Genomic DNA, 20,455 nt, shown 5'->3' with positions numbered 1-20,455 from the left:
GCAGGGGTGTGCCCTCCTCTCCTGTTTTCCCTTCATCCCCAGTCCCAGCAGTTTCTGTGGCAGTTCCAGGGGGGCTGTCTGGCCTTGGTCAGGCTTGAGGCACATCTTGGGGTCAGGTCAAGGCTGGCAAATTTTGGTTGAAGCAAACTGGGGGAGCTCTGGCAGGAGAGGGGACAGTGAGGGGGTGCAGGACAGGGACACTGGGCACAGCTGGGGACCAGCAGCTCCTTGGGCACCCAGCAGTGCAGGGACTGTGTGTTGTCACCCTGTGTCACTGTCAGTGTCTGGACAGCCATGCAAAACGTTGCTCTGCCTTCTGCCCCTTTCCTTTTTCTTTTGCTCACATTTTGGCTGCAGCGCAGGAGCTCGTCTCTGATATTTGCCAAACCATGGCTTGCTGACCTCTCTCTCTCTCTCTGTTTATGTCTGTGCCTTTCCCTGTATGTTCTGTAGAGGATGTAGCAAATTTAACAGCCAGTGATGTGATGAATCGGGTAAACCTGGGATATTTGCAAGGTAATTCCCTTTCCCTGGGAGTCCCGCGTGACTCATGGCGTGCAGCGTACAACAAGATCATGCCAGCTAAGCCCAAACCTCACCCTTGCCAGTTTTCACCTTAGATCCCCGAGCTTTCAGCACTAATTTGTTGGGTGGCGTTGGAAAAACCAATCAGTGTCCCGTGGTGGTGGTGCAAACGCAAGGCTCTGCCTGGTCAGGGAGAGAGAAACCTCAGGGACCCTTTCGTAGCTGAATTCCTACAGGGAAATCACAGCCCTTGGCTTTCATTGACAAAACCCTCCCTCCATGGCTCTGTGAGGGGGTTTTGGGCTGGACAGCCAGTGGCAGCTTGAGGAGGGGACAGGAGGGGGACAAGAGCTGCCTGTGCATGCTGTGATGAGATGCTGGAGCTGCTGCTGGGGCAGCCACACTCCAGGGCAAGGCAGAGCTTTAAAAATCCCTTTGCACCCCTTGGTTTGCCTTCCTGGACCCCTCTCCAGCATCAGGAGACCCCATTTTGTGACCAGGGGTGCTGGGCTCAGCATGAGGGAGCAACAGCAGCCACAGGGGCCACTGGTGCTGCAGCCACCCCGGGCACCTCGTGGGGCTCTGTGGGACCTACCAGGTTTTCCCATCTTTGTTTTCACCTTTACACCAGGGTGCAACATGCCCTGGAAAGGCTCCTTTTTACTGCAGCAGCCCCAAGATCAGCAACAGCCCATCCCAGCTTCATTTTTGGCTTCACTAGCCCAGGCTTAAGGTGAAACGTTGGCATTTCCTCACAAAGTGTGTCCTCCATGAGCCAGGCAGAGTATATTGCCTGGGGCAGTGGAGGGGCAGCAATATACTCGTGTGCCCAGCAGGGCCTGGCTTGGCTGCATGGGCTCAGGGAACTTCCATGGGGCAGGGAGAGCTGCCCAGAGCCAGAGCCCGGCCCCACGTCCCTGTCATGTCACCCCCGTGTGTCCCGTGGGTCCCAGGGTCTGTGTGCCACCCCTGCCCTGGCATTGCCACCCCACCCCTGTCTCCCTGTAAGGCTGAGCACTGGGATGGCCAAAACCCAAACCTGGTGGCCCCAGGACAGGACAGGACCCCTGGCACAGGTTGGGGTCCCAGGCAGCACCTCCCGAGGGTCCCCCCGGCTGCAGCACCTTCTGTGGCCTCAGAGGGGACAGGGAGTGTGTGAGCAGCCACACCAAGGTCTGGGTGCCCCTGCAAGCACTGCTGGACGTGGCACAGCCCTGGGGATGCCCTGGGGTGTGCCTTGGCGAGGACACCTCGGGAGGAAGCTGTATTCCTGTGCTGGGTGCCCGTGGTGGCTGCAGCTGCATCTGAGGGCTGCAGCAAAGCAGTGCCAGGGTGATCTGGCACCCGTTGGCATTGCTGGGACAGGAGACCCTGGCTGGGGACATCCCCCATGCCAGGCAGGGGTGGGGAGGTGGGAGCAGCAGGACAGGCCACAGGAGCAGCCCCAGCCTGGAGTTAATGCCCATCCCAGGGCTGGGTGCCCCCAGAGCAGCTCCATCTGCTCCATCTGCTCCATCTGCTCCATCCGCTCCATCTGCTCCATCTGCTCCTCAGAGGGGCCTTTCCCAAAGCCTGGAGAGGAGTCCCAGTGAGAAGCCTTGCAGCGAGCTGGTGTCCCCCCGTGCTCCTCATGCTGCCCCCGCGTCCGTCTGTCCGTCCCCTCCCCACCCTGTCCATCCACACCCCATCACCCTGTCTGGAGATGGTGTCACCTGTCGCAGCTTCACCCCCCCCCCCGGCACCCGCAGCCTCGCACCCCCATCCATTTCACCATGATCTTGTTCTTGGCTATTTCGGGGAGCACAGGGGCCCCCCATCACTGACACCCCCTGTCTGCCCCCGTGGGTGCTGCTCTTGGTGGCCCTGAGCCCCCCTGGGAGGGCACTTGGTTCAGAGCCATCCCCAACACGGCATCGATGGCTCTGGAGCTCCGTGGAGGTGATTCCCCCTGGGCAGGGGAAAGGAGCAATCCCTGCACTGATCCTGGGCCTGGATGGAGCTAAACTGAGAAACCGAGAGGGGGAGAGGTGGGCAGAGCTCTGGGGCGGCCCCGGGGGGGTTCAGCTGCCCTGAGCCATGGTTGGACTCGTGCTGTACCTGACACAGCAGGACTAACCCGTTCCCTCTTTTGCACTGCACCAAGGTAAGACTCTCGCTTTATTTCTGGGGGGAGTGGGGACTTTGAAGAGTTACCCAGTCCCCTGGGCCGTGCTGTGGTGGGGAGAGCCTGGGGAGGTGAGGAGGGAGGTGGCAGTGACATTCTTGGTGCCCTCCTGGTGACATTGCCCACGGCTTCTCCTGGTGAAGGGACCCATTTGCCAGGATGGGATCTGTCACCTGGCCTGTTGGGGTGTCTCTGGGGGTGTCCCTGCCTCACCAGCCCTGTCCCTGCTCTTGCAGATGAGATGAACGACCACCAGAACACCTTGTCCTATGTCCTGATCAATCCCCCCCCGGACACACGGCTGGAGCTCAACGACATCGTGTAAGTGTCAATGACATCGTGTAAGTGTCACCTCACCCTGCCACCCTGCCCCCAGTGCCATGAGCTGCCCCCATCCCGTTATTCCCTAGGATTTCTCATAAATACCCATAAAAGAGGGTTTTGCCTCTTTCCCAGCTCATTCCAACTCCCTGTGCTCCTGAGCCCAAACCACCCCAGCCCCATCTTAGCTCCCATGGGCACTGTGGGATTCTCCTTTGGTTTTTGCCAAAACTTTGAGGAGTAAGTCCTGTTCTATTATTTTATGGCATTTACACGAACATCTCTTACCAATATATTCAGGAGTTATTCCTGAGGAATAATTACCCCATGCTCTGAGGAATAACTCCTGATCATTTATTCTATTATTTTACGGCATTTACACGAACACCTCTTATCATTTAACACCTTTCATTCAAACGACCGCCATGCTCTGCAAGCATCACACCCCCATGGGGCCGTCCCTGTGCATCCTGGCCCGAATTCCAGGGCAGCTGTGGTGTGCAGCAGCGTGACAGGGCCGTGTCCCACAGGTACCTGATCCGCTCCGACCCCCTGGCCCACGTGGCCAACGACGGCCACAGCCGCAAGAGCAGCTGCAGCAACAAGCTGGGCTCGGGCAACCCCGAGACGCGCGACGAGACCCAGCTGTGAGCGCTGCCAGGGCGGGCAAGGACAGCCTGGCACGGCCCGGCCCGGCCCCATGGAGGCGCTGCCCAGCCCGGCCGTGCTCACGGGAGGATGCCCAGCCCGGCCGTGCCCACGGGACGATGCCCAGCCCGGCCGTGCCCACGGGAGGATGCCCAGCCCGGCGGGGATGCCCAGCCTGGCAGTGCCCACGGGACGATGCCCGGAGCCCCGGCACGGCCGGACGCAGCCGGTGGCCGTGTGTGCCCCCGGGGATTTTAACTTTTCTACCGATACCGCAACTAGTGAGACAGCGTTCGCTGGTGCTGGTGGGACGGGGCTGAGCCCAGATGCCAATGGGAGCAGGGCTGGGGTTGCTGGAGGGTGCAGGTTGGTAAAGACAAGAGGAAAACTGCACCGAGACCCTGCTCCTCTTCCTCCTCCTCCTCTTCCTTCACCAGGTGTCCCCCAGGGTGCCCAGACTCCTGCTCTGTCGCTCACGGTCTTCATCCTCGGCTGGGTTTCTGTTCTGGGCACTGGGTGAGGACTCTGGTGGCCGTGGCACAGCCGGGATGGAGGGGACAGGGCACGGCAGGGCCCCCACGCCTTGGGGCACCTCACAAACCAGAGCACGCCAAGCCCAGGGCACCGAGAGGGGGGCCAGATCTGTGACAGAGCCTTGGGGCACCTCACAAAGCAGGACACCCCAAGCCCAGGGCACCAAAAGCGGGGCCAGCTCTGTGGCAGTGCCCTGGAGCCCCTGGGTTTGTGTCCTGCTGGGGCTGAGCTGCTGCTGCTGGGCTGGCTGGGCTGTGCAGGTTTGGTGGCTCCATTCACCCTTTCCAGCCAGGGCAGTCTGGAGTCCAACCCCGCTGTGTGTCCCGGCCGTGTCCTGCTGTCCTTCCCCTCCCCGTGGTCGCAGCTGGCGGCACCGTTATGGCAGCGGGTTCTGCCTGTCCCCACAGCCCCCCCTGCTCGGCTCTGTCCCCCCTGTCCCCGTGGCTTCCCCTGCAGCAGAGGTGCATGAACGTCCCCCCCCGACCTGCAGGGCCCTGGCACCACCACAAACACCAGATGTGTTTCCATTCTGCTTTTGCACATTCTGCAACGGTGTGGAAAGGGTTTATTTGACTGCCAAGTGAATAACTGAGTTGTTGACTTTCTATACTTTCATGTTCATATCTTACAATTCCAATGTGATTTTTTTTTTGTTTTTTTTTAGCAAGGAGCTTGTAAAGCACAACATGGCCATGAAATCCCATCAGCTTCCTGCACTCACTGAATGGTTTATTGCCATTACCATTCACTGTTTGCTCCCCAATGCACCCCCAATCAATGTTTACAAAGAAAACAAAAAAGAAAACAAGCCAAAACCTGATTTAAGTGAGTTTTAAACAGCTGGGGAGATGCCCCAACCTGTGGGGATGTGCTGCCCATCCTGCCCATGGCCCTGAGGGAGGGCAGAGGTGCCCAGTGCAGGACCAGTGCCAAGGCTGTATCACCTCGAGAAGGTTGAGAGGGACCTGCTGTGCCTGGATGAGGTTTGGGGTCCAGATTTTATTTTTTTTATTGTTGTTTTTTCCTGAAGTGCCAGGCAGGAGCCCCTGGGTGGTGGCACATCCCAGGCTTGGTGAAGTACCACGGGTAAAAGCAAAGAGTGCAACCCTCCCACCCTGCTGAGCTGTGGGCACACACAGAACTGCCTTTAAAGCTTTTTTGGGTTGTTTTGATGGATTTTTAATGATTAGTTTTGGATCTGTTTGGTTTAGGCAGGCACAATGTTTTATTTATTTCTGTTTGTAGTTTCACATGCCAAATCTGTCATTTAAAAGTGGCAAAAAGAAATTATAGGCTAAAAAGTGGGTGTGGTTGGAGTACAAAAGGACATGTGGGCTCTGTGTAACTTAAAGTCTCAGGATGCTCAGATCATGGAGTGTGAATGTATTTAATTTTCTGAATTGAATTTATTATGGGTCATTTTCCAAGCCCCACTTTGCTCTCAAGGGAGAGTGGAACAAAGCAGTATTACAGGTTAGAGAAAACCAAACCAGCAAACAAACAAAAGCCCAGCCCAAATAAAACAAAAGGTGTGACTATTTGAATATATTTACTGAGAACATTTTTATTCTTTTTTGCTTGTTTGGCTGTGAGCTGTGTGTGAAAGCACAGGGAAGACAAAACAGCTCCTCAGCTCAACCCTCCCATGGCAAGAAAATTAAATTTCTTTTAAAAACCCTTAATTTACTTAAAACTCCAGCCCCAGCCCTGAGCAGCCAGGTCAGCCTTGTGGCCAAATCCAGGGTCTGTGATCCAGAGGCTCCACTGGCCGTGGTGCTGGGTTCCTCCTTCCTCAGCGGGCACACACAGCTCCTTCCTGCCCTCAGTCCAGGGAGAAAATAATCCCAGGAGGAAACTCGTGCCAAAAGGCTGGAGGCCTCTGTGTGGTTTGTGATATTATCAGAATGCCCTGGATATTCCTGTATTTTGACAATGCTTCTGTTTGTTCAGTGTACAAATCCCTGCCTTTGAAGCAGAAGCTCCATGTACAAAGCCTCGGGTTCCTCCTCTGGTGTAAATTTCCAGCCGACCTTCCCATGGGATGGGGAAAAACCCTGTAAATACTCACCTGTGGCCAATGCAAGTCTGGGAACCAAGGGTTCATTTTTCTAATTCCTTAGCCTCAGTTACAATACTAATGTAAAAAACAAAAGCAGTTTATTTTTCTAATGGTCCTGGAAACGTTGATGCAGCGACAAAGAGTCGCTCCTGCCGCTGAAAGGGCCCACAAGGAGCTTCCATGGGAGCAGGGGAATGCCTACTGCTTCCAGCCATGGAAAAATCCCATTTTCTGCAGGAAATAGTTGTGTTCCAATGCAGAGACCTGGCAGGCCCTGGGGGATGCAGAAACAAGGACAGCTGGGATGTTTTGGGGCTCTCCAGAGCATGTTCCGTGTCCACTAACGGTTTGATATGGACTAAACCCACATATCCTGCATTAAACTCAACTACTCCAACCAGTGTTATCAGCATATTTATTTCCTGTTATCCCCCTTTTTATTTAACCTCTATAGAACAGGACAGTTTTATTCCAAGCTCAGCTCCTGCATGGATTTTTGTCAGCAGCAGCGACGGCCGTGGTTCCTCTGGGAGCCCCAGGGAGCTGCTCTGCTGGGATCAGCCAGCCAGGGGAGAGGGTTTTGTACAATTCTTGTGAAGATGCTTCACATTTCTGTAAAGATAAATGACAATAAAAGAGCTGCATGCAGCAACAGGAGGCACTGTGTCTGATTTTTCTGTTTTTTTTCTGGGAGTCTGGTTTAAAATCCATGGGAAAATGTGGTTTATGCTGAGGCTCAAGGCGGCTCTTCCCAACTTTAATTTTTAACTTTTTTTTCAAATTCTTTGTGCCCTCAGGCACAAAGGGCCTGCTGTGGAAGAAAGCTTTTAAAGACTCTTTAATTCATTTATTTAATCTTTTTATGATTTAATAAATGCATTAAATGTTGTAGGTATTTAAGGATTGTTTTTTTTAACTGATGTTTAGCCAAGATTCAGTATGTGCTCTTCTACCTCCCAACACTTCAAAATTTGTCACTGGCTCCAAAGTTTCCAAGATTTCCAGGGAAGATCCCAACATTTCTAGAGCATGCTACAATCACACACAAAGATTTTAGCTTGGACATGAAATGCAGGTAAGCAGAGATTTTTTATTCAGCATTTTAGGCAAATACTGTAAAGATCTATTTATTTAAAATTCCACAGAAGGACACAAACAATATCCCTTAAATACAGGAGATAATTCTGGGCTGAACACACACGTGAGGAACTGGAAGTAAAAGGACAGCAGAAGCCAAGTCCCTGCTAAATTACTTTTTAATTATTGGCTTTAAACCAGACAAATCTGTACATGGAGAACAAAATCCTCTTGATTTTCCAGGACATCCAAATTGCAATGATTACACCCAAAATAAGGTGATTTTAACACCACCAAGAGCAGCTCTCACTGGATAAAACCCATCCAAGGCTGCAGAACAGGATTTAATGCTCTGCCCAAGGGGATTTCAGCACTTCCCAGCAGTGGATTCTTCACTTTTCCCTCTTGTTCCACCTTCCACAGCAGCAGGCACAGAAAAGAAGAGGAAATAACTCTGCAAAATGAACCAAAATTCATTCAAATATTTGCCTCAGTTGAGGAAAATCAGCTTCTAACACTTCAAATTCATTGATGCAGAGAAAAAAAATCCAGAGCACTAAAATATACATTAAAAATGATGGGGTTGGTGTGGCTGGGAAACAAAAAGGAAACCAAATCCAGGAAGGATTTTTTTTATTTCTGCGGTAAATTCAGTTTTTATGGTTATTCCCTGGAAAAGAGAGTGAAAAGAAAGAGAATTTCCTTTGCTAAGGTTTCCAGGTAATGCCACAATAATTTGGGGAGGTTTATGGGCTTCAAACCATTCTTTCAAGTGCCTCATTTGAATTTTAACAAATGCTGGATATTGAATATTTCATGATCCCTGCTGCACACCCTTCCCCAGAGGTTTTTTCTTCCTTCACTACAATAAATGTGTTATTTCCTAACAAGTTCAGAGGGATGGATCAGAAAACTCTGACAGGATTTCAGCACCAAGATAAAAGTGAATTTATATTTAGCACAGACGAGCAAATTAAATCCACCCTGCAATTTTTACGACTGGAATGCACCTGTGCTCAGCACAGGCTGGAGAAGGAAGGGGCAGAAAATTCCAGTTCTGGAATGGCATTTTCCTTGAAAATTTGGGTTATTTTTTTTTTTGAGAAGAGCTGAACTTACCACTTGGAGCAGAAGAGTAAAAATGCACATTTTCATAGATCCACAGGAAGGTTGAAATCTTCAAACCCTCTAAAACCAAACCAAGCCTTAACAAACCTGCAACAGAAAGCTCAGGGAAATATTTTCTTTTTAGAATAACAACATTTTAAAAACCTGTAATTATTTTTCACTTACTATATGGTAAGAGAAGTCCAGTGTCTGAGTGGTAACCTGGAATTAATTGTAAAATTTTCAGTGCATTGTGGAAAATACACTTAATTATAGTGGACCATATGAATATTCCGATTTTCAACTGGTCTGAAAAAGTTTATATAATAAAATTTCACTTATCTGAGGCATACAACCCCAAAATACTCCCCAGATTTCTTCAGTTCTGCAGATGAACAGCACTAAAATGGTACCAAATTTCTCCAAAATCTTCTTTTTGGAGTGATGTCCCTGGAGAACCCCAGCACAGCTTCATCCCAAGGATGCTCGGCATGTCCTGAGCCCCAAACCCACCCCCTCAGCCACCTGCCTGTCCTTCAGCTGCTGAAAATTAATTACATTTAACCCCCTAATTAACTGCAAGCCACTTAATTGGATAAGCACAGCAGCTTAGGGCACATCCACGAGGAGTGCTCCGTTCCAGGGGTGGGACCAGCACCAAATTCCCAGGAAAGTCAGCTCAGAGTGAACAGGAGACACCTCATTGCTGCTATATTTAAACAATAAATCAAATAAAATAGAAAGTGATGGGGTTTGGGGTGGTCTGACACTGCTCTGGTCATCAGTTCTGGGATTTGTGGGGGGAAAAAGCAAAAGGAATGGAAAATCAACGTTCTGAGATCTCATTCCTGTCATTCTTACTTCAAACCACAGCCCCAAACTCGAGAGATTTCTACTCAACTCCCCAGTGCAGGGGGGACAAAAATCACCTTTATTTCCTTGGCACCCTCAGCCCTCCCACTGTAGTTGAAGGCTTCCAAAGTAAATCAGTATTTTCCAAATTATTTTGGATTATTTTGGCTTGAACTCTTCCCCCAGATGAGAGCAGGATGAAAATGGGAACAAAACCACACCAAGTAGATGCAAAGAGCACACGGAACACACAGACTGATGGACAGAGCTGGAGAGGCACAAATTGCTTTAAAGCACTTTAAAGATGTACATTCTTGGATTTATTAGTGAGGGGTCCCAACAGAGCTCCCAGCTCCCCCTCCTGCCCAGGAAACACAACCAGAACCTGTGGGAGCAGCTGGGGGAGTTTTTATCCAGTTCTGCTTGTTTGGACAGAGCTGAGAGGGAACAACCCTGGCTCTAATCCTGGGGAAAACCAACCCAAACAAGCAGCTTAAGCTGCAGGATGCCAATTTAATTCCATTTACCTGCAGGGATCCCAGCCCTGGGCTGAGGGAACAGGATTCCCCAACATTTCCCTGGTTTCAGGGATTTACATGAACTCTGCAAGGACAAAAGCAGGGATTTTTAGAAGTTATCAGGGTCCAGATCACCTTATTAGGATTTTAGGATTTTATTATGTTGTTATTAGGACATCAGGATTTTCTGTGCTTGGCAGGGAAGGGTTAAACATGAGGTCACTAAATTCTCTGTATTCAGAATTCCATAAATTTAACCCAAACCTCAACACTGACTAGAAAATTACCAAAATTCTGCCACTGAGAGCCAAAGGAGCCCCAGCAGACAGATTCAAGAGTCTGATTAAATAAATCCTTAAACTATTTCCCATTTTTCTGAGTTTTTTGGTCCCACTGCAAGCTCTTGTCACAAAGTTACTGCAGCTCCCTGCAGGTGGAGCTTTACCAAAGAGAACAGCACATCTTTAAAGTGAATTAGTTCTGGGAGGGGATGAAGTGTCACACCAACAAAAGTACACATGAAATAAAAAGGAAATCAGTTAATGATTTTTATTAAATTTCAGTGTTTCATAAAATAAATATGGTTTATAATATCAAACAGTGAGAAATAAAGCACAAGCATGAAAAGCATGGTAACAAAAGTTCCACTCATGACGGTGTTTAATACTCAGCACTTTAGAAACCATAAAGCCTTTAATTATTTACAAGCAGCAAACTATCTAACATAATTTACAAAGTTGCAGCAGCCTAGTCAGGGAGTCCTGGAAGGGGAAAAACCACGGAGAGACTGCACTGGAAGACCTTCACTCTGCTCTAGCCAGCTTCACTTTCTGCCACCCCCCAGCTCCCCTATGTACAATAACTCTGCACCTTCCATCATCTCCAAGGTCAGTAATTCCTCTGGATTTAGAGATTTAGAGCTCAGTCCCTCTCGAGGACGGGCAGGGCCTTCTGCACTCGAGAGACACAAATTCAAGTAACACTTCAAAGAAAAGTAAACATGTGCAAACCCACGTCAGAACCTACAGGAGCTGCAGGTAGTAAGTGTCAAATCCAGGGAGCAGGAGCTCGTTAGCAGATTAAATTAATTAGGGAATAGCTACAGAAACCTGCTTGGGAACCAGCTGGGGCCAAGAATGAGACATGGGAGTGGTTAAAAATAAAAACAAAAAACAAAAAAAAAAGGAACTGCAAATGTACCCTGTTACCACAGACAAAAATTTAATCTGCTGAAACACAAAGACTTTTAAGGTCATAACTCAAGATTTAATATTTCAACATGAAAAGAAATCCAAGCCATTTGACTTATTTGGGCTTTTGAAACAAATGCAAATGTCTCTGTTTAAAAACTGCTTTCAAATGAGAAAAAACAAATCAATATATATTAATATATCACCCAAAATAAAAAACATAACACACTCTTCATTGTAGAGCATGCTGCTCATTCAGAATAAAGACAGGACAAAGAAAGTAGAATTACATTTCATGATGTAATAAAAACATTAAAATCTGTGATCATTAAGTGCACCATCGTACAGGAGTAGCGTGCTCAGAGTGGAAATGTTCTATACCTACCAGCATCCACCTTTATTAAAGCAAACAAATCTTTAGGACACTACCTGAAACTGAAATCAGTAATCACTGGGCTCCATTCAGCTTGCCTTAAGTTTCAGCCAGGCACATTCCAGCTAGTAGCACCTGTTATGCCTCTTCATGATTGTATTCCAGAGATCTTTTATATTTGTGAACAATTTTTATATTTGTTTTTTTTTTAGAAAAAGACTGGCTTTTTTTGCAATCCTTGCAATGCTTATCCTACACAGATCCTGCAAGTAAACTCTGTTCTGAGCAGCACAAGTTGGGGCTTTTATCAGAAATCTGAGAGCTGGACTTACGTTGGCAGTAGGTACAGTACAACAACTGGATGTATTCAACAGTTCCTCAAAAAGGTCTGAAAGGAAGATTTCCCTAAAGACTGTTTAAAAAACCAAACCAAACCCAAAGCACTTCACCCAAGATCTGTTCAATCCTTCTACCCAAGTTCGGAGCTTGCCAACTTTTAAGAACGCCAGGAAAAAGGAGGGAATGAGGTGGAGAGAGAGAGAATTAAATTATTCCCAATTTGTACCGATGAAAAGCTTCAAGTAAAAGGAAATCCACTTGTTCAAGATCTTGCTACATGCACAGTCCCTCGTCAGCTGAAAGCCACAGTAGTTAGCATTGGGTGTAACAGCAGATTCATCATTCATAAAAAACACTGGCACCGTTCCTTCATCCTCAAGAACTTGCATCCACGGTTCTCTGTCCCGAAGCTTCTTAAAAACTGTCCATGGTTCTGCACATCTCATACCAAACTGGAGGAAAATGGTAAACATGTCTTCTGTCAATGCAATCCCAGTGAGCCAAGCTTCTCCCCAGGAGCTGGGTGTCATTTCCGAGTCTGGCCCTTCTTTGGCACTGCGGGTCGCTTGGCCTGCCACAAGTGGTTGTGGATGGTGAGGGCGTCCACGCTCACTGACATGGTTTTGGCTGGGATCACGTTAAACTGTTTTCTGTCCGAGCTGTACTTATAGAGTTTATCAATCATTTTCTTGGTGATGCTCTTTGGCCCCGTCCCAGTGAGCTTGTAGATCTCCTCCGTGTCGGGGTAGTAGCAGTAAAGTGCTCGGAACTGGCAGCCGGCGTCGCGGAACAGGATGATGTAGTGGTTGGCATCACATTTCTCCAGCTCCTGCAGCAAAAACAACCAGGTACAGGGGCTGCTCACTGGCACAACCATGCCAAGCTTTAAGCTGAATACTGGCTCCTCTTACCATAATTTTCCGGCCCCTTTATAAACCTAAAAGCAGAACTCTAAATACAGAGTTCCAAGTAAATACAGAATCGTGATTTCCATGTAGAAAGCAAAAAATGCTCTCTCCAGCCACATTCTAGGAAATGGAATTCACGCTGCACAGCAGTGGGGTTATCAATTCAGCATTACAGACCCATGTGATTGAGAGTGCATTGGTAATTTTAATGTTTACCTCTAATATTGAGTTCTTATGTGGTTCGTTCACTTTTCCAGCAAGACAGCAGTGAGATATAGCATTGTGAATAATGGGTTTGTTGGATTTGCTGCTGGGCTCCTTAAATAATTTTGGACCTAAGGAAGATAAATAAGTCAAAATTATCTGCCTTACACTTATGAAAGCTAAGATTTTCATTAAAAGAGAAAAAAAGAAAACTCATTATTTTTCTAGAATGACTTACTTTTATAGATATTAAACAGAACAAAATACACCTGACAACTTCTCAAAAATAACATGAAACACATCACAGGTTTTCCTGACCTGTTATTCATAATAAATGAATAAAACAAACTAAACAAAAGCAACTAAACCAAAACAAAGCAGGCACCTGTGTATTCTGCCACTGAAGCAATAGAAGATGCCGTGGAAGCATTCTCCCAGTCTCTCTCTGTGTTTCTGCTGGGATTTCTGCTCAGAATGGGTAAGGACTCCATTGATTCAACTCTGGGAGGGAAACAGATAAAAAATCATATGCCAAGGCTTTGGGGTTTGGCTCTGTAATCTCACATAAACGCTGCTGTTCCTGAATGGAACAGAATATTTTCCCTTTTCCTCCCCAGAACAGTCAGATTCCCCTTGCTAGAAATCAAAGCAAAGCTCTGACTCTGGGAGAAAATAAAACAAAATTCTAATTTTGCACAGAACACTGCAGTTGGCAGCCACATACACCAGATGAATTCAGCAATGCTGATTGTGCTCCTCCTCTGCCAGTGAGGTGAAGCAAAGAGCACTGAAGCCCAAATCTGTTTCATGCCCCAGGACAGAGAAACCCCAGAGAAGCTGGCTGTACCTCTGAGAGGGAGTGCCACCAGAGTGAACACTTTCAGGCTCAGTTGTTGCTGCTGAGGCCAAAGACAGACTGGAACCAGACTGAGCACTGCTCAAATTATCAGCTACAAAACAGGAGAGAAAATGTCAAACACATTTGGTGACAGCAGATTTGAAACTCAGGGGGCGCAAACAAATCCAGTCTTACGTGTGGAAGAACACTTGGTGCCTGAATCACTGTAAGATTCCTCACGATGGACTGACTTTGGCCTGGGTTTTTTAGGCTTGGATTTGGGCTTCCCAAGCCCTTGCTCCTCCAAAATTTGCTGCTGTTTTTTCCTCAGATATTCCTGCTTGATGAGCTCTCGCCGAGCCTTCTCCTCTTCTTTCCGTATCCGGTCCTCCTCAGCTTTGCGGCTGCCACGGAACACAAGGACAGTGAATTCAGCATGGAGCAACCTCCTGACCTTGAAATACAGAGAAATTCTTTGCTGTGCATCATTACCGAGCCTCATCCCTTTTCTGCTCCACCTCAGCCTCCAGCTGCTGCTTCCGCAGCCGCGCCTCCTCGGCCTTGCGCTGCTGCTTCAGGAGGAACGCTGCTCGCTTCTTGGCCAGCTCGTCCTCTGCCTTCTGTTCATCCTGAAAAACCCAAAGGGATGGAAAATCTAAGGAAGAGTGGACAGTATATTAAGCTGGACATCAAAAGTTTGCTGATGATTCCAGGAAAATTTGAAGAAAAACTATTACTTTAGGAAATCTTTACATTTTTAGAATTGACGATAAATCAAAACCTCTTATTGCTCAAGAAAATACTAAGAGAGAGTTTTAGTGTTCCCTTAAGTTTGTGAGGAGAAAAAAGGGGCTCATCTTACTCTGACTTGCTTTTAAATATCTTTAATTATCACAAAACCTTCTAGACCTCCTAAGTACAACGCAGCTATGATGTGGGCCAGGATGCACACCACAAATAATCTCAGTGAATGACAATCAGTCCAAATTAATCACACTACAAAGACCTCAAAAGTTTAATTCCCTGAGACTAGTTTGACTTTCTTGAAAGAGAAATTAAAAGAGAAAGTATCATGTCAGCATGTTTGTGGTATTGAGAATAATCATTGCCAAACATAAATTAGGACACTAAATGTTTTGAGAGCAGATCTGTCTCTTTTTCCAGAGGTAACTGCTTTCCACTGCAGCTTTTTTATATCCAAATATTGCAACCAATGAGGGCTGTGCCCCATCAGGAGCCTGGGAAACACTAGTTCTAATGCTGGGTGAGTGTGTAACAGGAACCAAAGAGAGAAAGGTAACACATTTACCTTGAAGAAAAAACCCACACCAGACTTCTGATCACCTTCACTAATCATATCCGCAGAGCTATCCTGGTTTTCAAGTTCTCCTTCATCTGGAGCTTTTAAGTCAGACAAATCTACTTCAATGAGATTGGCCTTGCTTCTCAGGGGCTCATCCACTGGGACATTTTCTTTTCCTGAGCCATCAGAAGAATTCAACCCTGTTTCCTTGAAGCTGTTATTCACCTCTTTGCCCATTTCAGATAGAATATTTGCATCTTTGGAGGTGGAGAGAACAAGTGCCCTTTGATTGCTCTCATCATGGAGTCTATAGGTATCAAAGAAACACTTCTCTTGGGAACCACTCCCATGGTCAGGGCTGCTTTCCAGTCCCACTTCTGTGGGTGTCTTTGCCAAGCTGTTGGGTGGGAAAGGCCTCAGATGTGGAAGGTTTTCTAGGCTGGGAGTTGGGGTTTTAACACGTGCTGAATTCTGCTGCCTGTCCTTAGGGACTTTCAGCTCTGAGGGCCTTCCTGGCCGGGGAGTCCTTCCTTGGCCGAGGCGCGGCGGCTTCCGCAGGCTGTTCATTCCAGTTGGAGACAGGGGCTCAACAAAATGAATTGAAGGCTTCACCTTTTGGTCCTGAGAGTTACTTCTGGTTCCTGGGGATGGCACTGTTGGAGATTTCATGAGCAGCTCCTGCTGCTGGGATATCTTTAGGATGGCCTGCTGCAGGGTGCTGATTGTTTCATTCAGCTTCTCGATAGAAAGATCACATTCATTTATATCTGCTTCGGTCACGTTGTCTTCTAGGAGAGCAACAGAAATAATTTTACTTTTTTCCATATCATGTATAGCAGCAGGGTCTTTTGCTTTGTGTTGCTCAGCAAAAGCCAGGCTTTCCTGCATTTTTTTTGCTACTTCTTGAGAATCATTGAGCATTTCTTCTCTCTCCTCCTCTTTCACAAGAAACTCCTCGGATTTGGAACCCAAAGAAACTTCATCTAAATCTTCCCCATTGTGCCGGGAAAATTCCTTTGCAAAATGTTCTGGTTTAACAGGTTGCGGACCATCAGGAGACTTCCCTTTTTTAACAACATGCAGGAAAGCTGCCTTGCCCAATTTTAGCCTCTGCCTCGCTGATAAGGCTTCCATCTTCTTCTTCTGAGCCTCTATGGCCCTGCGCTTCTCTTCCAGCTGCATGTGGAGCTGCACCAGCTCCGAAGCTAAAAGATTCACATTGTCCTTGTTCTGCCTGTTGGGGCTCTGCTCTCGCTTCTGTTTCCACGTGGTCAGTGGTGCAGGGCAGCTTTCTGACCCATCTGGGGTGGTTTTTTGGGAGCTACTGGTGCTGGACTTGGTCTCGTAGCTGTTGAGCCTCTGCAGCTTCCTCTCTGCAAAGCTGGTCATGCGGACACTGCCGCTGGCCATGGACACGCTGCTCACCTGAGAGATGGTGCTCAGGCAGGGGCTGGAGCGGCCACTGGCGTCGTCCTTGTCCTCGTGCTCCTTCACCTTCATGTCCTCCTGCAGCTTGGCAGACTCCTCCTCACCAATGTACTTAGTGACTACGGGATGGTTGTCTATGGCCACCAAATCCTGGTCAGCATCTTCCATGTCCAAGAGATCCGGCTCTGAGTCGTGTCTCACCATGGTCCAGGTTGTATCCTGAACATGCAGGCTGAGACCTTTCCCATAACTCACATTGACTTTACTTGTTATCTCATCATCAGCTTTAGCAGCATGAAGAAAGAATCCTCCAGTGGATAGCTCCTGAGAGGAAGGATCTAAACTGCTACTGGCCAAAGGTCTGGAAGCTTCTATACCTGCTTCCCCCAGGGCCATTGCATCTGCAGAACTGGCATCTGCAACTGGAGTGAAATCAGAGCTAGAAATGGGAGTAAAAGTCCTATTGAGGTCATGCTCACCATGACTACTCGTGGCTTTCTTGCGGATCAAAGACAAGTGTCCTTCATTTAACCTCTTGGTTGCAAAACTCCTCTGTTTCCCCTCCCCACACTCATCCTCTTTATTGATGACCTGTTTCTCCTTGGCTGGCTTCAGGACTGCAGGCATTAAAGGCTCCAGGTAAAAACTCTCAGCTTTGCTGTCTGCAGGGTCACTGTTTGTTTTTGGAGACCACGCTGTGGCCACTATGCTGGGCACCCTGGCTGCTGCATTCTGCACCTCAGGGTCACCACGGTTTGGCCTTTCTTCAGATCTGATGATTGCAATGAGCTCTTCATCTTCATCCTCCATTTCTACATTGTTCAGCAAACTCTTCCCATTAGCTTTCACTGATGGAGGGTGGGGCTGATTTTTGGGGGTTACATTGACAATGTTGGAAGCAAGACTGTCCTTGCTGATGGACCTGGCCAGGCTAATGCTGTCACCAGAGCCAGGGTCCACATCAGTACTGGCAGAATGATGAAGAGCAAATGGTGTTGGCTGAGACAGAGGCCTAGAAAACATAAGAAGAATCTACTGACACTCAAGCACGACAAGGTACAATTTGTTGAAATAAAGACCATGATACAGAGAGCTAAAATAGTTGTTTTATTTTTAAAATGCATCCTGTACCACGAGTGACCAGCAATACCAAGCAGCAACTTCAGACACTTCCATTTTCAAGAGCACTTGCTGAAAATCACGGCTAACGAATTTTCAATTGCAAATCTAAAATCAGTCAGCTCTGAAAGTGCACATAAGGAGAAAACAAAATTAAGTGACTGTCAGTGCAGTTCTAGAGCAGTGATACCACATTACCACAATCAAATTGTCCCAGTATCATTTCCTCAAGCAATGCTGCAATAAATAATTACCTGGGTTTCTTCTCTGGCCATGCCAGAACTGCCCCTCGTGGCTGCCCATCAACGCGGGTCAGAGAATTCGAACGGTGCCGATGGCCTGAAAAGGTTTTTAATTGGTAATAGTTTAGGAATGGTCTTCAAACCAGCACTTCTGCCTCATTTAATAGCAAACATAGAAACAGAATCAACTCCTTCCCCAACAGATGGCAGCAGAAAACAGATTTGCTGCAGTTGCCACCAGACACAGTCAAAGCCTGAAAAAAATTAAAATCCACTATGTTTCTTAAAAGATCTTTAAGACTTACTCAAACTCACTTACTTGTGTTACTGCAGATTAATTCAATTCTGAATTATTTACAGAAATTAACTTATATTTTAATTAATTTTTTTATTGCCATTGACAGTCATTGCTTTTTGAAAGGCAAATTCAAGGCAGACTTACCAGGGCTGTCTTCTCCCTGTAAAGATTTTTGCTGCTTTTGCCTCAAAGGCAGCAGTGGATGGGAAGGGCTGAAGGCAGGGCTTCCTCCTTTGCCACTAATTCATAAAGGTAAAAATTCATACTTACTACAAAGATTTTTTTTCTATAATCAGAAAAAATATCAAATTGCAAAGTCACATTGGTAAGTTACCCTCGTCCTCTTTAAAACATAGTATCAGGGATTTTTTAGAAGTTCCTTAACAAGAAGTTTTTCACATGTAACAACACAAAAGTAAACTTATTACTTGAAATTAAACTAAGTTTCTAAATGCAGTAGATTTAAGACAATGCTTATGTAAATAGTAAATTCAAGACAAAGTAAACGTTGAAATAACTTAGAGGTCACCATGAAATTTATGTCAGCTGAAAACCCTTTTCATTAACCACATCAGATGATGCTGAAGTTTGTTTTCACAGAACCCCAGAATGGTTTGGGTTGGAAGGGACCTTAAAGACCATCCAGTTCCATGGACACCTTGCACAAGAGCAGCTTGCTCAAAGTCCCTGGGCAGCTTTGGAGCCCCTTTGGGGTCTCTAAGGTCACCCAGTTTGTGGCAAAACGATAACACTCAGCAGCACAAACCCCAGGTTACCCAAACAGAGGCACACAGAGAAGGTGGAACAAGATGAAGACACACTCACAGGTAGTCAGGATCCTCGGGGTGCAGGTAGTACCTGCTGCAGGCCTCAGGGGCTGCTTGGGCTGGGGGCTGCAGCTCTGCAGGGCTGGGGCTGGCAGGAGTGGCCAGGAAGCTGCGCTTGGTGGCGTTGGAGATGGGGACAGGGGGGCGGCTGCTCTTCTGCTGCATCACTGCCTTGACTGGGCACAGAGGGACAGCATCAGCACCTCTCAGGGCCAGGGAGGAGCAAACAGCACAGGGAGCTCCCACATTGCACAGGGTACAAGGGAAACTGTCTACACTGTAACCCGAAGTACTGGTCTTTATTAAAATATTTGTCTTCTGGTGGGCGGAATGAAAGTTACAAATTAATAGTTAATTAGTGGGTTTAGGGGGGGAAATTGTATGCTCAAAAATTATCCATCCAAAAAATTAGAACTCAAGTGGATCTAGGACAAATTTCCTTCTACTTTATTGCTTCTCAAAGACCCCCAGCAAGAATAAACCTTGGGGAGAAATAAACCTTCCAAGGAAACACCACCAGGCAACAGTTTCACTGCAATGTAAGTATTTTCTAAATAACATGCTATCATTTATCTGTGATTACAAACTTACCATCCTTTATTTCCTGGATATCTCTTGGCTGTACAAAGTCTGGTTTGACATTCTCAAACCACCAGAAGAGTTCTGCAATGAACACCATGACATTAGGCTGAAACAGAAAAAAAAGAAAAATTACACCTCATGTTAACACAACACTCCTGATTTACCCACATTTTATTGAAAAATCCAACTTTTGTTATGTTTCTTACCTTTAAAACCAAAGGAGCATACAACATGTCCTCCAAGGTGAGGTAAAAGCATTTGTTTAGGTACTCATTTGAGAATTCTCTCAAGAGCTGAATGTTATAGAGGCTGTCTGCAATTGATGTCACCTCCTTCAAACAGATATCTGGGAAGAGGAAAGGGCTGAGTAAGTTCTGGCACTTTCCCAAGGGATCACCCTTCCACCCCCAGCTCACAGAAACACTAAATACAGGAATTCACAGACTCTACAGCAGCACTGGATATTTACTGGCTACCAGTGACATTTCTCTACCTGCTCAGGGCCAGAGGGACAGGAAAAGGAGGAAGAAAACCACAGAGAACAGTATCAGTTCTGCATTCAGTTTTGAATCCACAGGGGATTCTGTCTATCACAGCCACAGAAAAGGTAAACAGGCTACAGAGAACACACATAGTGACAAAATACAAAAGCAATTAAAACCAGACATCTTGATTTGCATATAATAAAGGGTTACTCCTAGGATTCACAGTGCTGGTTCCTTCTGAAAACACTCAGGAGCTCTGCAAGGTACAACATATCTGAGAATTTAAAAACCAATACAAAATGTGGATCTGCAGAAGTTAATGCAACAAGGACATTGATTTGTTAAAAAAAAACATTTTCTGGGGAAGAGAACTCAAATTTTGCAATGCTCAAGAGTGACAATTTCTGCAGAATGGGAGAAACTATTTCATAATCTAGATTTTAAAATGCCAAGTTATGCCAAGAAAAAAAAGAGAATTATCAGCTAACCCTGGTGGACATGTACTCCATTTTTA

At 46.9% G+C, this 20,455-nt stretch overlaps 2 protein-coding genes across 14 annotated transcripts in view; one reads left to right on the top strand and one right to left on the bottom strand.

The window, feature by feature from the left end:
* The window catches only part of KCNT1 (potassium sodium-activated channel subfamily T member 1), an 80,555-nt gene extending 73,647 nt beyond the window's left edge, over nt 1-6,908 (top strand). For 8 of the 10 annotated variants that reach the window (XM_063174905.1, XM_063174897.1, XM_063174899.1 and 5 more), the window contains 3 exons: nt 454-516; nt 2,926-3,010; nt 3,541-6,908. In XM_063174905.1, coding sequence (XP_063030975.1) covers nt 454-516; nt 2,926-3,010; nt 3,541-3,661 — 269 coding nt within the window. In that variant the 3' untranslated portion in view covers nt 3,662-6,908. The remainder of the gene's footprint in view (nt 1-453; nt 517-2,925; nt 3,011-3,540) is intronic. The other 2 variants (XM_063174901.1, XM_063174904.1) reach the window with 1 other exon arrangement.
* Nucleotides 6,909-10,329: 3,421 nt separating this feature from the next.
* The window catches only part of CAMSAP1 (calmodulin regulated spectrin associated protein 1), a 32,548-nt gene continuing 22,422 nt past the window's right edge, over nt 10,330-20,455 (bottom strand). For all 4 annotated transcript variants that reach the window (XM_063174806.1, XM_063174807.1, XM_063174808.1 and 1 more), the window contains 12 exons: nt 19,663-19,802; nt 19,466-19,562; nt 18,873-19,050; nt 18,192-18,286; nt 17,762-17,846; nt 14,967-17,400; nt 14,150-14,286; nt 13,853-14,061; nt 13,667-13,769; nt 13,205-13,320; nt 12,832-12,950; nt 10,330-12,536 (listed from right to left, as the gene is read on the bottom strand). In XM_063174806.1, coding sequence (XP_063030876.1) covers nt 12,234-12,536; nt 12,832-12,950; nt 13,205-13,320; nt 13,667-13,769; nt 13,853-14,061; nt 14,150-14,286; nt 14,967-17,400; nt 17,762-17,846; nt 18,192-18,286; nt 18,873-19,050; nt 19,466-19,562; nt 19,663-19,802 — 4,016 coding nt within the window. In that variant the 3' untranslated portion in view covers nt 10,330-12,233. The remainder of the gene's footprint in view (nt 12,537-12,831; nt 12,951-13,204; nt 13,321-13,666; nt 13,770-13,852; nt 14,062-14,149; nt 14,287-14,966; nt 17,401-17,761; nt 17,847-18,191; nt 18,287-18,872; nt 19,051-19,465; nt 19,563-19,662; nt 19,803-20,455) is intronic.

This window comes from Melospiza melodia, chromosome 22 (genome assembly GCF_035770615.1).
Source record: "Melospiza melodia melodia isolate bMelMel2 chromosome 22, bMelMel2.pri, whole genome shotgun sequence".
In the NCBI taxonomy this organism is placed as follows: Eukaryota; Metazoa; Chordata; class Aves; order Passeriformes; family Passerellidae; genus Melospiza; species Melospiza melodia.
Note: the sequence above shows the minus strand (reverse complement) of the source record. Positions and strands in the feature narration are given on the sequence as shown.